At 43.4% G+C, this 13,875-nt stretch overlaps 1 protein-coding gene across 2 annotated transcripts; it reads right to left on the minus strand.

Moving 5' to 3' along the window:
• Positions 1-9,936: 9,936 nt before the first annotated feature.
• On the minus strand, positions 9,937-11,922 carry LOC125512424 (GDSL esterase/lipase At1g28600). Of its 2 annotated transcripts, XM_048677516.2 has the most exons (5): positions 11,410-11,910; positions 11,101-11,316; positions 10,775-10,926; positions 10,407-10,683; positions 9,937-10,295 (listed from the first exon to the last, which is right to left on the minus strand). In XM_048677516.2, exons 1-5 carry the CDS (start codon positions 11,669-11,671, stop codon positions 10,102-10,104), a joined length of 1,101 nt encoding a protein of 366 aa, XP_048533473.1. In that variant the 5' UTR covers positions 11,672-11,910; the 3' UTR covers positions 9,937-10,101. The 2 variants fall into 2 exon arrangements, with proteins under 2 accessions (XP_048533473.1, XP_048533472.1); XM_048677515.2 differs by having other exon boundaries at positions 9,937-10,683; positions 11,410-11,922.
• Positions 11,923-13,875: the final 1,953 nt, after the last annotated feature.

Genomic DNA, 13,875 nt, shown 5'->3' on the forward strand with positions numbered 1-13,875 from the left:
TTCGAGAACTATGTAGACATGACCGAGACACATCTTCGGTCAATAACCAATAGCGGAACCTGGATGCTCATATTGGCTCCTACATATTCTACAAAGATCTTTATCGCTCAAACCGCATAACAACATACGTTGTTCCCTTTGTCATCGGTATGTTACTTGCCCGAGATTCGATCGTCGGTATCTCAATACCTAGTTCAATCTCGTTACTGGCAAGTCTCTTTACTCGTTCCATAATGCAACATCCCGTAACTAACTCATTAGTCACATTGCTTGCAAGACTTATAGTGATGTGTATTACCGAGAGGGCCCAGAGATACATCTCCGACAATCGGAGTGACAAATCCTAATCTCGATCTATGCCAACTCAACAAACACCATCGGAGACACCTGTAGAGCACCTTTATAATCACCCAGTTACGTTGTGATGTTTGGTAGCACACAAAGTGTTCCTCCGGCATTCTGGAGTTGCATGATCTCATAGTCACAGGAACATGTATAAGTTATGGAGAAAGCAATAGCAACAAACTAATCAATCATCGTGCTAGGCTAACGGTTGGGTCAAGTCAATCACATCATTCTCTAATGATGTGATCTCGTTAATCAAATGACAACTCATGTCTATGGTTAGGAAACATAACCATCATTGATTCAACGAGCTAGTCAAGTAGATGCATACTAGTGACATTTTGTTTATCTATGTATTCACACATGTACTAAGTTTCCGGTTAATACAATTCTAGCATGAATAATAAACATCTATCATGATATAAGGAAATATAAGTAACAACTTTATTATTGCCTCTAGGGCATATTTCCTTCAGTCTCCCACTTGCACTAGAGTTAATAATCTAGTTCACATCATCATGTTATTTAACACCAATAGTTCACATCTTTATGTGATTAGTTCACATCTCCATGTGACTAATACCCAAAGGGTTTACTAGAGTTAGTAATCTAGTTCACATAGCTATGTGATTAACACCCAAAGAGTGATCATGTTTTGCTTATGAGAGAAATTTAGTTAACGGGTCTGCCACATTCAGAGCCGTATGTATCTTGCAAATTTTCTATGTCTACAATGCTTTGCACGGAGCTACTCTATCTAATTGCTCCCACTTTCGATATGTATCTAGATCGAGACTTAGAGTCATCCAGATCGGTGTCAAAGCTTGCATCGACGTAACTTTTTATGATGAAATCTTTCTTACCTCCATAACCGAGAAACGTTTCCTTATTCCACTAAGGATATTTTTGACCGTTGTCCAGTGATCCTATCTTGGATCACTATTGTACCCTCTTGCCAAACTTATGGTGAGGTACACAATAGGTCTGGTACACAACATAGCATACTTTATAGAACCTATGACTGAGGCATAGGGAATGACTTTTCATTCTCTTTCTATTCTCTGCCGTAGTCGAGTTTTGAGTCTTTACTCAACTTCATACCTTGCAACACAGGCAAGAACTCCTTTAACTTTTCCATTTTGAACTACTTCAAAATCTTGTCAAGGTATGTACTCATTGGAAATATATCAAGCGTCTTGATTTATCTCTATAGATCGTGATGCTCAATATGTAAGTAGCTTCATCGAGGTATTTCTTTGAAAAACTCTTTTCAAACACTCCTTTATGCTTTCCAGAAAATTCTACATTATTTCCGATCAACAATATGTCATTCACATATACTTATCAGAAATGTTGTAGTGCTCCCACTCACTTTCTTGTAAATACAGGCTTCACCACAAGTCTGTATAAAACCATATGCTTCAATCACTTTATCAAAGTATATATTCCAACTCTGAGATGCTTGCACCAGTCCATAGATGGATCGCTGGAGGTTGCACACTTTGTTAGCACCTTTAGGATTGATAAAACCTTCTTGTTGCATCATATACAACTCTTCTTTAATAAATCCATTAAATAATGCAGTTTTGACATCCATTTGCCAGATTTCATAAAATGTGGCAATTGCTAACATGATTTGGTCAGACTTAAGCATCACTGTGAGTGACAAAATCTCATCGTAGTCAACATCTTGAACTTGTCGAAAACCTTTTGCGACAATTGGAGCTTTGTAGATAGTAACACTACTATCAGTGTCCGTCTTCCTCTTGAAAATCCATTCATTCTTAATGGCTCACCGATCAACGGGCAAGTCAATCAAAGTCCATACTTTGTTCTAATACATGGATCTCATCTCAGATTTCATGGCTTCAAGCCATTTCACGGAACGGAATCTGGGCTCATCATCGCTTCCTCATAGTTCGTAGGTTCATCATGGTCAAGTAACATGACCTCCAGAACAGGATTACTGTACCACTCTGGTGCGGAACGTATTCTGGTTGACCTACGAGGTTCGGTAGTAATTTGATATGAAGTTTCATGAGCATCATCATTAACTTACTCACTAATTGGTGTAGGAATCACTAGAACTTATTTTTGTGATGAACTACTTTCCAATTCGGGAGAAGGTACAATTACCTCATCAAGTTTTACATTCCTCCCAATCACTTCTTTCGAGAGAAACTTCTTCTCTAGAAAGGATCCATTCTTAGCAATGAATATCTTGCCTTCGGATCTGTGATAGAAGGTGTACCCAACAATTTCCTTGGGTATCCTATGAAGACGCATTTCTCCGATTTGGGTTCGAGCTTATCAGGTTGAAACTTTTTCACATAAGCATCATAGCCCCAAACTTTAAGAAACGACAGCTTAGGTTTCTTGCTAAACCATATTTCATATGGTGTCGTCTCAACGAATTTAGATGGTGCCCTATTTAACGTGAATGCAGCTGTCTCTAATGCATAACCCCAAAACGATAGTGATAAATCGGTAAGAGACATCATAGATTGCACCATATCTAATAAAGTACGGTTATGATGTTCGGACACACCATTATGCTATGGTGTTCCAGGTGGCGTGAGTTGCGAAACTATTCCGCATTGTTTCAAATGAAGACCAAACTTGTAAATCAAATATTCTCCTCCATGATCAGATCGCAGAAATTTTATTTTCTTGTTATGATGATTTTCCACTTGACTCTGAAATTCTTTGAAGTTTTCAAATGTTTCAGACTTATGTTTCATCAAGTAGATATACCCATATCTGCTCAAATCATCTGTGAAGATCAGAAAATAACGATACCCGCCGCGAGCCTCAACACTCATCGGATTGCATACATCAATATGTATTATTTCCAATAAGTCAGTTGCTTGCTCCATTGTTCCGGAGAACGGAGTTTTAGTCATCTTGCCCACGAGGCATGGTTCGCAAGCATCAAATGATTCATAATCAAGTGATTCCAAAAGCCCATCAGCATGGAGTTTCTTCATGCGCTTTACACCAATATGACCTAAACGGCAGTGCCACACATGATTTGCACTATCATTATTAACTTTGCATCGTTTGGTTTCAATATTATGAATATGTGTATTACTAAGATCGAGATTCAATAAACCATTCACCTTGGGTGTATGACCTCAGAAGGTTCTATTCATGTAAATAGAATAGCAATCATCCTTGACTTAAATGAATAACTGTATTGCAATAAACATGATCCAATCATATTATGCTTTACGCAAACATCAAATAACTTTTATTTTAGGTTCAACACTAATCCTGAAGGTAAAGGGAGTGTGCGATGGTGATCTTATCAACCTTGGAATCACTTCCAACTCACATCATCACCTCGCCCTTAACTAGTCTCTGTTTATTTTGCAACCCCCGTTTCGAGTTACTACTCTTAGTAACTGAACCAGTATCAAAAATTGAGGTGTTGTTATAAACACAAGTAAAGTACACATCAATAACATTTATATCAAATATATACTTTTGTTCACTTTGCCATCCTTCTTATCCGCCAAGTATCTAGGGCAGTTCCACTTCCAGTGACCATTTCCTTTGCAGTAGAAGCACTCAGTTCCATGCTTGGATCTAGCTTTGAGATTCTTCATGGAAGTAGCAACTTGCTTGATATTCTTCTTTGAAGTTCCTCTTTCTTTCCCTTTGCCCTTTTCTTGAAACTAGTGGTCTTGTTAACCATCAACACTTGATGTTATTTCTTGATTTCTACATTTCGCCGATTTCAGCATCGTGAAGAGCTTGGGAATTACTTTTGTTATCCCTTGTATATTATAGTTCATCACTACATTCTAGTAACTTGGTGATAATTAATAGAGAACTTTGTCAGTTACTATCTAATCTGGAAGATTAACTCCCACTTGATTCAAGCAATTGTAGTACCCAGACAATCTGAGCACATGCTCACTAGTCGAGCTATTCTCCTCCATCTTGTAGGCAAAATACTGTCGGAGGTCTTCTACCTCTCGACACGGGCATGAGTATGAAATACCATTTTCAACTCTTAGAACATCTTATATGCTCTGTGGCGTTCAAAACATTTTTCAAGTCCCGGTTCTAAGCCGTAAAGCATGGTGCCTAAACTATCAAGTAGTCATCATACCGAGCTTTACCAAATGTTCATAATGTCTGTATCTGCTCCTGCAATAGGTCCATCACCTAGCGGTGCATCAAGGACATAATTCTTCTGTGCAACAATGAGGATAATCCTCAGATCACAGACCTAGTCCGCATCATTGCTACTATCATCTTTCAACATAGTTTTTCTCTAGGAACATATCAAAAATAAACGGGGAGCTACGTTGCAGCTATAGATCTACAACATAGATATGCAAATACTATCAGGACTAAATTCATGATAAATTAAAGTTCAATTAATCATATTACTTAAGAACTCCCACTTAGATAGACATCCCTCTAGTCATCTAAATGATCACGTGATCCAAATCAACTAAATCATGTCTGATCGTCACGTGAGATGGAGTAGTTTCCAATGGTGAACATCACTATGTTGATCATATCTACTATATGATTCACGCTCGACCTTTTGGTCTCCAGTGTTCCGAGGCCATATTTGCATATGCTAGGCTCGTCAAGTTTAACCCGAGTATTCCACGTGTGCAAAACTGGCTTGCACCCGTTGTATGTGAACATAGAGAGTATCACACCCAATCATCACGTGGTGTCTCGGCACGACGAACTATCACAACGGTGCATACTCAGGGAGAACACTTTTACCTTGAAATTTATTGAGAGATCATCTTATAATGCTACCGCCAAACTAAGCAAAATAAGATACATGAAGGATAAACATCACATGCAATCAAAATATGTGACATGATATGGCCATCATCATCTTGTGCCTTTGATCTCCATCTCCAAAACACCGTCATGATCTCTATCATCACCGGCTTGACACCTTGATCTCCATCTAAGCATCGTTCTCATCTCGCCAACTATTGCTTCTACGACTATCGCTACCGCTTAGTGATAAAGTAAAGCAATTACATGGCGATTGCATTTCATACAATAAAGCGACAACCATATGGCTCCTGCCAGTTGCCGATAACTGTGTTACAACACATGATCATCTCATACAATAAAATTTAGCATCATGTCATGACCATATCACATCACAATATGCCCTGCAAAAATATGTTAGATGTCCTCTATTTTGTTGTTGCAAGTTTTACGTGGCTGCTACGGGCTGAGCAAGAACCGATCTTACCTACGCATCAAAAAACCACAACATGGTATAGTGATTGCTTTTTGATCTTCAGAAAGAACCCTGTTCATTGAATCCGATTCAACTAATGTTGGAGAAACAGACACCCACTAGCCACCTGTGTGTGAAGCACGTCGGTAGAACCAGTCTCGCGTAAGTGTACGCGTAATGTCGGTCTGGGCCGATTCATCCAACAATACCGCTGAATCAAGAAACAACTAGTGACGGCAAGCAATATGTATATACCCACGCCCACAACTCCTTTGTGTTCTACTCGTGCATATAACATCTACGCATAAACCTGGCTCAGATGTCACTGTTGGGGGACGCAGTAATTTCAAAATATTTCCTACGCACACGCAAGATCATGGTGATGCATAGCAATGAGAGGGGAGAGTATTGTCTACGTACCCTCGTAAACCGTAAGCGTAAGCGTTATGACAATGCGGTTGATGTAGTCGTACGTCTTCACGATCAACCGATCCTAGTATCGAAAGTACGGCACCTCCGCGATCTGCACACGTTTGGCTCGCTGACATCCCACGAACTCACGATCCAGCAGAGTGTCGAGGAAGAGCTTCGTCAGCACGACGGCGTGATGACGGTGATGATGATGCTACCGGAACAGGGCTTCGCCTAAGAACAACTACGATTTGACCGAGGTGGATTATGGTGGAGGGGGGCACCGCACACGGCTAAGAGATCAATGATCAACTTGTGTATCTATGGGGTGCCCCCTGGCCACGTATATAAAGGATAGAGGGAGGAGGAGGCCGGCCCTCATAGGGCGCGCCCAAAGTGTGGAGTCCTACTAGGACTCCCTAGTCCTAGTAGGATTCCACCTCCTACATGGAATAGGAAAAAGGGAAGGGAGAAGGAGAAGGAAGGAAGGGGCGCCCCCTTTCCCTAGTCCAATTCGGACCAGTCCATGGGGAAGGGGTGCGGCCACCCTTGAGGACTTTCTCTCCTTTTCCGTATGGCCTATTAAGGCCCAATACGAATTCTTGTAACTCTCCGGTACTCCGAAAAATACCCGAATCACTCGGAACCTTTCTGATGTTCGAATATAGCCTTCCGATATATCGATCTTTACGTCTCGACCATTTCGAGATTCCTAGTCATGTACCCGATCTCATCCGGGATTCCGAACAAACCTCGGTCATCAAATCACATAACTCATAATACAAATCGTCACAGAACGTTAAGCATGCAGACCCTACGGGTTCGAGAACTATGTAGACATGACCAAGACACATCTCCAGTCAATAACCAATAGCGGAACCTGGATGCTCATATTGGTTCCTACATATTCTATGAAGATCTTTATCAGTCAAACCGCATAACAACATACGTTGCTCCCTTAGTCATCGGTATGTTACTTGCCCGAGATTCAATCGTCGGTATCTCAGTACCTAGTTCAATCTCGTTACCGGCAAGTCTCTTTACTCGTTCAGTAATGCAACATCCCGTAACTAACTCATTAGTCACATTGCTTGCAAGGCTTATAGTGACGTGCATTACCGAGAGGGCTCAGAGATACCTCTCCGACAATCGGAGTGACAAATCCTAATCTCGATCTATGACAACTCAACAAACACCATCGGAGACACCTGTAGAGCACTTTTATAATCACCCAGTTACATTGTGACGTTTGGTAGCACACAAAGTGTTCCTCCGGCATTCAGGAGTTGCATGATCTCATAGTCATAGGAACATGTATACGTTATGGAGAAAGCAATAGCAACAAACTAAATGATCATCGTGCTAAGCTAACGGTTGGGTCAAGTCAATCACATTATTCTCTAATGATGTGATCTCGTTAATCAAATGACAACTCATGTCTATGGTTAGGAAACATAACCATCGTTGATTCAACGAGCTAGTCAAGTAGAGGCATACTAGTGACATTCTATTTGTCTATGTATTCACACATGTACTAAGTTTCCATTTAATACAATTCTAGCATAAATAATAAACATTTACCATGATATAAGGAAATATAAATAACAACTTTTATTGCCTATAGAGCATATTTCCTTCACATGCACAGTTTTATCAACCAGCTGTGTGAGCATTGATGATAAATTGGAGATAATTATTTCTTGAGAGAATTCCTTATTTGACACTCTCTTAAAATTGTGTTCCTTATTTGACACTGGAGAAAATTTTCTTCCCTATATGATCTCTAGTCTTAATTTTTTTCCCTATATGACACTCTAGTGCATTTTGTACACGTGAAAAGACCATTTTACCCATATGTATAATGTGACCACAAATATGTACAAGATAATAGTTGTTCCAAAAAAATCAGTCGAGTTATCCATATGTGACATCAGATATGCTGGTATTGTCATGCCAGTCGATTTGCTACTGTTCCGGTTAGATTGTATACCTGCAGTAGCATATCTGTGAAAATGATCCATGCTACATTTTGTTAAATATGGGAGCACGCCAGCATGCATCACCATGCAACTGTGCAACACGAGGAGCACCGTACGTACGTAGGTGCGTACGTGCAAGGTCACGTAAACATTTGACCTCAAGAAAGCATGTGGTTTAGTTTGACTCCCCGCACTTTCGAAGAGTCTGTTGAATTAGGCCGTTCGGTAAAAAATCAGGTCAAGTCTACTACGTTTAGGAATTTTCCCCTGGATGAGCGGCGGGGTGGGCGGACAGAGTCAGCCGGCCGGATAGCAACCGCAACACGGCCGGAGCTCGGAGTGGCCACCTCGCCCACACACACCTACTCGTGGACTTGGTCTCCGCCTTGGTTTCTTCCTCTTTTCTCCAATGCTAAGAGCGTCAATGATCAATGTCGATCGACGTCGCACTCACAAATCATACTGCATGAAACTAGACCCACAGCTGAATACGTTCTAAATACATTGGATGCATGCGCTCAGGCTCAGGAATACAGAATACACACGCATCCCAAAAAAGACCAACAGAGGAGATAACATGTTCAGTTGTGCTCACTCTCAGAAACGAATTTTCCATAATTAGGCTCAATGCTGCATATTTCTGGTCACATTATGTACAGGGGTAAAAAGGTATTTTCATGTGTACAAAATGAACTAGAGTGTCATATAGGGAAAGAAATTAAGACTATAGGTCATATAGGGAAGAAATTTTTTTCAGTGTCAAATAAGAAACATGATTTTAAGAGAGTGTCAAATAAGGAATTCTCTCTTGTTTCTTAGTTATCGTGTAAACGACATCACACAACTCATCACACACATTTCATCCTTGGCAACCATTGCGATGTTCAAACCCCACCTACTTTATTGTTTTTGGATGTGCATGACGACCATGGCCAGGACGATGGCCCGCTTGCATCCACTATCGAGTAGAGCCATTCCTAAGGTGCTTGTTCGGCTATCAAGGCACCCATTCCCGGCGAGAGGTACCATATATACCCCAGCAAATCTGCGAGGTTGGTCAACATGCGCATGTGCTACTCCCACTTGTAATGGCAATCGTCCCAGCGCCCACCTACCTTGTGTCAGAGCCTGCGTCATCCAGCACCATCGTGCTAGAGCCTGCCCCCATCACCCTACAGTCTGCGCCCGGCCCAGTCGTACCAGAGCATGTGCCTCCCACCCCCATCGCCCTAGGGACTATGCCTGAGCCATGACTCTTCGGTTTTGAGTTGGAGGTCCACGACCCTCCATCTCTGGATAATGGAGTTGAGGAACTCTGGGGCCGGTACGATGTCTTCCTGGATGAGTTGGTTGAGTTGGCTGACGCCCTCCTCGTGACATTGAATCCGTAGAGTATGAGGCCCGTGCAATTGTTGGGCCCGACCACATCCCCGCTGCACACCATTTCATTGCAGTAGTCGACATTGTCGCTGCCCCGAAGCCACCATGGCGTAGTCAATTGAAACAGTGGACGCAGTAGTTGACCGCCTGGATGTCACCCGCGCGTACTTAGCTAGCGTCGAAGTGGAGGACGTTGCCTAGCACTATGTAGTTCTATCACATTTTACCTATGTAAATAATGTTTTAATATTTTGTTAATTAAGAACCTATGAACATATGTTCCTTTATTACTTACTGTCTTTGTGTATGTTTTAAATATTTCATGCGATGGGTAGAGGTCAACGTGCAGCCTGAAAAACTTTCTACTATTAAAATCTTGCGAACATCATAACACACGACTTTTTAGATGTAACTTTTCGTGATGATACATTAAAAAGTTTTGCATGAGATGGTTCACGTCATCACATACAGTTTGGGTGTGCGATAAGAGGGCCTTAACAGAACCGCTATGCACTAGTGCAGCGCATTCCGTCATGCCACGAGAGTAGGCCTTTATGTTTTGGGTCGTAACATTTAGGGGTTGCAACACAATTACACAAACCTTAAACTTTTTTCCCATCTTATAATCCATGAATAAGGCAAATCTTTTGCCTTCTTTAGAAAAAAATAACAAAAGTAAGTATAATTTATGAACAACTCATATTTTTTTCCCGTTGTTGTCCAGGCCTTCTTTGTGTTTTGTTCGTTGATGGCTCATTACAACCCCCTCAGTATGGCGTGTGCAACGAACTTATTTGCAGCCTCCGTGTAATGGATCCCATCCCACGAAACGGACCTCGACGGGTCGGCGCACGCGGTTGCCGCCGGAGTGCCGCAGAAGAAGGTGAAGTTGAAGTTGTACGGCCCGCCGCCGCCGCCGCAGCACGCTGCCAAGGGTATGTCGCCGAAGCCTGCCACAGATATACATGCCATGCGCGCCAAGGAAAACCATACATTAGTTAGAACCGAAGCCGATGGCATGCGGATCAACTGGAGAGAGGAAAGGCTGTGACATGCAGCACCGTATTTTCTGGGCGAGGATACGACCGCGGTGATGGGGCGGTACAGGTCGGCGTAGTGGATGGCCGTGCCGGGGTGGTCTCGCCGGAGCTGACAGAGCATGCGCTTCAGCGCGCGGTTGTGCAGCTGGGCGAGCTGGTTGAACCGCGCGATGCAGCCAGACGCCCGGTCGTAGTAGTCGCCCCCGCCGCCGGGTAGCATGGCCAGCAGCTCCGGCTCGCAGCCCATCGGTATCATCCCCGCCACCACCATCGTCCGCGCTCCAACACCGATCGCGTCCTGCGTCATAGACAGGTGAGGTGCAATTGAAAATTAATTAGCTAGGGTGGGTGTGGCGAGCGGAGTTGACCGGCCGGAGTACTCTACTCACGGTCAGGACTGAACGGATGGCGCCGACGATGTGCGGCACCAGGCTCTGCGCCAGGCCCACGGTGCCGTTGCCGAAGACGGCGACGAAAGAGTAGTCGTTGAATCCGATCTCTCCCAGGTACAAGAGGGAGCTCGCCATGATCTTGCGCTGCCCTGTAGCATACAGCCCTCCCCTAATCAGAAGTTTTTGAGGACTCGTTGCGAAACGTGAACTCGTGTCATCATGGACCGTACTAGAATATGAATTGGCGGATCTCATAAATCTTTTTTTTTTTGCGAATAAGGATCTCATGAATCAAGGACCGTGATGTACAGTACATTGCATACCGTTGCCAGTGGAGTCGAGAAGCTGCAAAACACCGTTGAACCAGCTCGTCTGGTTGCTGAGAGCGACCGGCACGAAGGATGTGATCCCTCTGCTCTGCAGGAACGCCGGGTCAAGCGCCGTCGCGCCGCCCACCGCGAAGTTCGCGCCGTGCCGGAAGTCTTGCGCGGTCTTGCCGGCGAGGTACGGAGTTGGCGGCGGCAACCCCAGAGACTCCACTGCATCCCCACAAGACATAATTGTGAGCTTGTATTATCAGTATAGTAGTGCAGGTCAACGCACGATCCGATCGGTGATTAAATGATCTTTACCGATGAAGTCGATGACGAGGCGGCCGTCGGAGGCCCTGCCGTTGGGCCGGCCAAAGTGGGTCTGCCCGTACGGCGGGTTGGTGAAGGGCCCCCCGGCGGTGACCGGGAGAATGGCCGAGTTGCCGGTGTCGGTGAGCGAGTCACCGAAGCTGAAGACGCGGTCGTAGCGCGCGTGGCCATGGCCAGCGCCACCGGCGTCCGCCTCTCCGGTGAGGGCGACGAGGAGAAGGGCCACCAGAAGGAGACGAGGAGGTAGCGCCATTATTGGGAGCTACGTAGCGTGCGATCCGATGCTGCTTCCGCGCGGGTGCATGTGCCGACCGCGTCGGTGTCTTCGTGTTTTGACTCCTGTGATAGCACGATGGCGATGCCTGCTCGTTGATTAGCTCCACCGGCCTCTGTTAGTTTTTAATTGCCGAAGTCAGCTCCAGCATGGTGATGATCCGACGAGCGTAGCAAGAGGTCAGATATGGCGGATTCTCGTAGGCCAAAGCGCAAGCACAACATGCGCATATGCTCTGCCTGCAACTTCTGCGGATCTAGGAATTGCAGGAACCCACCACATCGAGGGACGGGTTTGCCGAAAAAATGATTCTATGATTTGTTTTTCTTTACAAAAAAAATGTCTATGATAAGTTTTTTTGTGTAGACCACTTATGGACGGATAAGAACGCTTTAAACATGTTTATGACGTATGGGTCTCCCTCGAGAGGAGCTGGCTTAGCTGGAAAAAAAAGGGCCACGTTGACATTTTGACTAGTCTTATCTGGCCAGCCCAGCCCACTCTACGAAGGATCCATGCTCCCATCTGTGCTCCCACTCCATCCCGTGACTGTCTTTTTTTCTTTCTTTTTTTAATCTAATCATCTCCCCCCCTCTGATTTTAAGGGTGGGAACGGGTCTTATTTTGTTTCAATCAAATCATGCCACATATGCGGGAGTACGGATGGGCGCACGGATGGGCGCACGCTGGAGTTAGCTGGAACTAGTTATCGAACCCAGAACCTCATCGCAGCTAGCGCTTCGTCCTAGCCACCTGGCCATGACCACTTCCATTAATAGATATTTCGGTCCACTTACTTATTATCTACGTCAGTTCGGTTTTTTCTTTTTCTTTTTTCCTCATCCTTTTTCAAATTCTGTGAACTTTTTTCAAAATCAATGAATTCCTTTTCAATTTTGATGAACTTTTTTTTGAAATCCGATGAACTTTTTTCAAATGTGACGAACTTTTTCTAGATTCAGAGAATTATTTTCAAAATCGATGAACTATTTTCGAAATCAATGAACCTTTTTTTCAAATTTGATGAACTTTTTTCCAAAACGATGAACTTTTCCACAAAATCTATGATTTTTTTTTAAAATGAACTTTTTTCAAAATTGACGAACTTTTTTCCAAAATCTATGATTTTTTTTCAAAACAATGAACTTTTTTCAAAATCGACAAACTTTTTTCCAAAACGATGAACATTTTTCAAATTTGATGAACTATTTTCATTTTTGTGATTTTTTTCATTTAAATTCATCAACCTTTTTTTAACCCTTGAACTTTTTGTTGTGAATGATTTTTTTAATTCCTGATTTTTCAAAGAAGCATACACATATCTTTTAAACAGTCAACGGTCAACTAGTCACACTGTTCAATTGGTGAACATTGTTTCTCAAATTAGTGAACTTGTGTCTAATAGTTTTTTAGAGATGCGCGCTGGTTTCGATAACTAGCACGTGAGTGATACAGTGGTAGCTAGTCTCTTGCAGTACTGTTGCGGCGTGAGTTCGATCCCCGGCGACGAACTATATGTTTTTGTGCTACGGTATTTCGGTGCGTGACGTGTTCATGGGCCGGCCCAGTAGATTCCCCTATGAGCGCCAGTTCGCTTCGGGGCGCGCTGACTAGGACCTTCCTTCTCCATCTCCCTCGTAGCATAACCCTTTCCTTGACACATCCCTCATATCATACCGCCTCCTAATCGCATTGATGATTGCCTCGCAGCACGCTCCTCGGATCCTCCATCCAGCCGCCACAGCATCGCCAAGGCTGTCAGAACATCGCCTCACAGCAGCAACTTCATGCCTTCCCTCGCATCATCACCAGTGGCCGTTACAACATCGCATCGACACATTGCCTCCCTGCGCCGTGGGTGGCCGTCGCAGCAGCAACTCTGGCACTCATTGAAGAAAATATGCTCTAAAGGCAATGATAAAGTTAGTATTTTTTTCCTTATATCATGATAAATGTTTATTATTCATACTAGAATTGTATTAACCGGAAACATAATACATGTGTGAATACATAGACAAACAAAGTGTCACTAGTATGCCTCTACTTGACTAGCTCGTTAATCAAAGATGTTTATGTTTCCTAACCATGGACATGAGTTGTCATTTAATAAACGGGATCACATCATTAGGAGAATGATGTGATTGACTTGACCCATTCCGTTAGCTTAGCACTTGATCGTTTTA

Source organism: Triticum urartu, chromosome 6A (genome assembly GCF_056163025.1).
Source record: "Triticum urartu cultivar PI428250 chromosome 6A, HENAU_Tu73, whole genome shotgun sequence".
Classification (NCBI taxonomy): domain Eukaryota; kingdom Viridiplantae; phylum Streptophyta; class Magnoliopsida; order Poales; family Poaceae; genus Triticum; species Triticum urartu.

Coding starts and splice junctions, on each gene's coding strand:
- LOC125512424 (XM_048677515.2), bottom strand. CDS start 11,671: ATGGCGCTACCTCCTCGTCTCCTTCTGGTGGCCCTTCTCCTCGTCGCC. Junction 11,317..11,409: donor CCTCGTCATCGACTTCATCG/GTAAAGATCATT, acceptor GTGGGGATGCAG/TGGAGTCTCTGGGGTTGCCG. Junction 10,927..11,100: donor TCTCGACTCCACTGGCAACG/GTATGCAATGTA, acceptor TGTATGCTACAG/GGCAGCGCAAGATCATGGCG.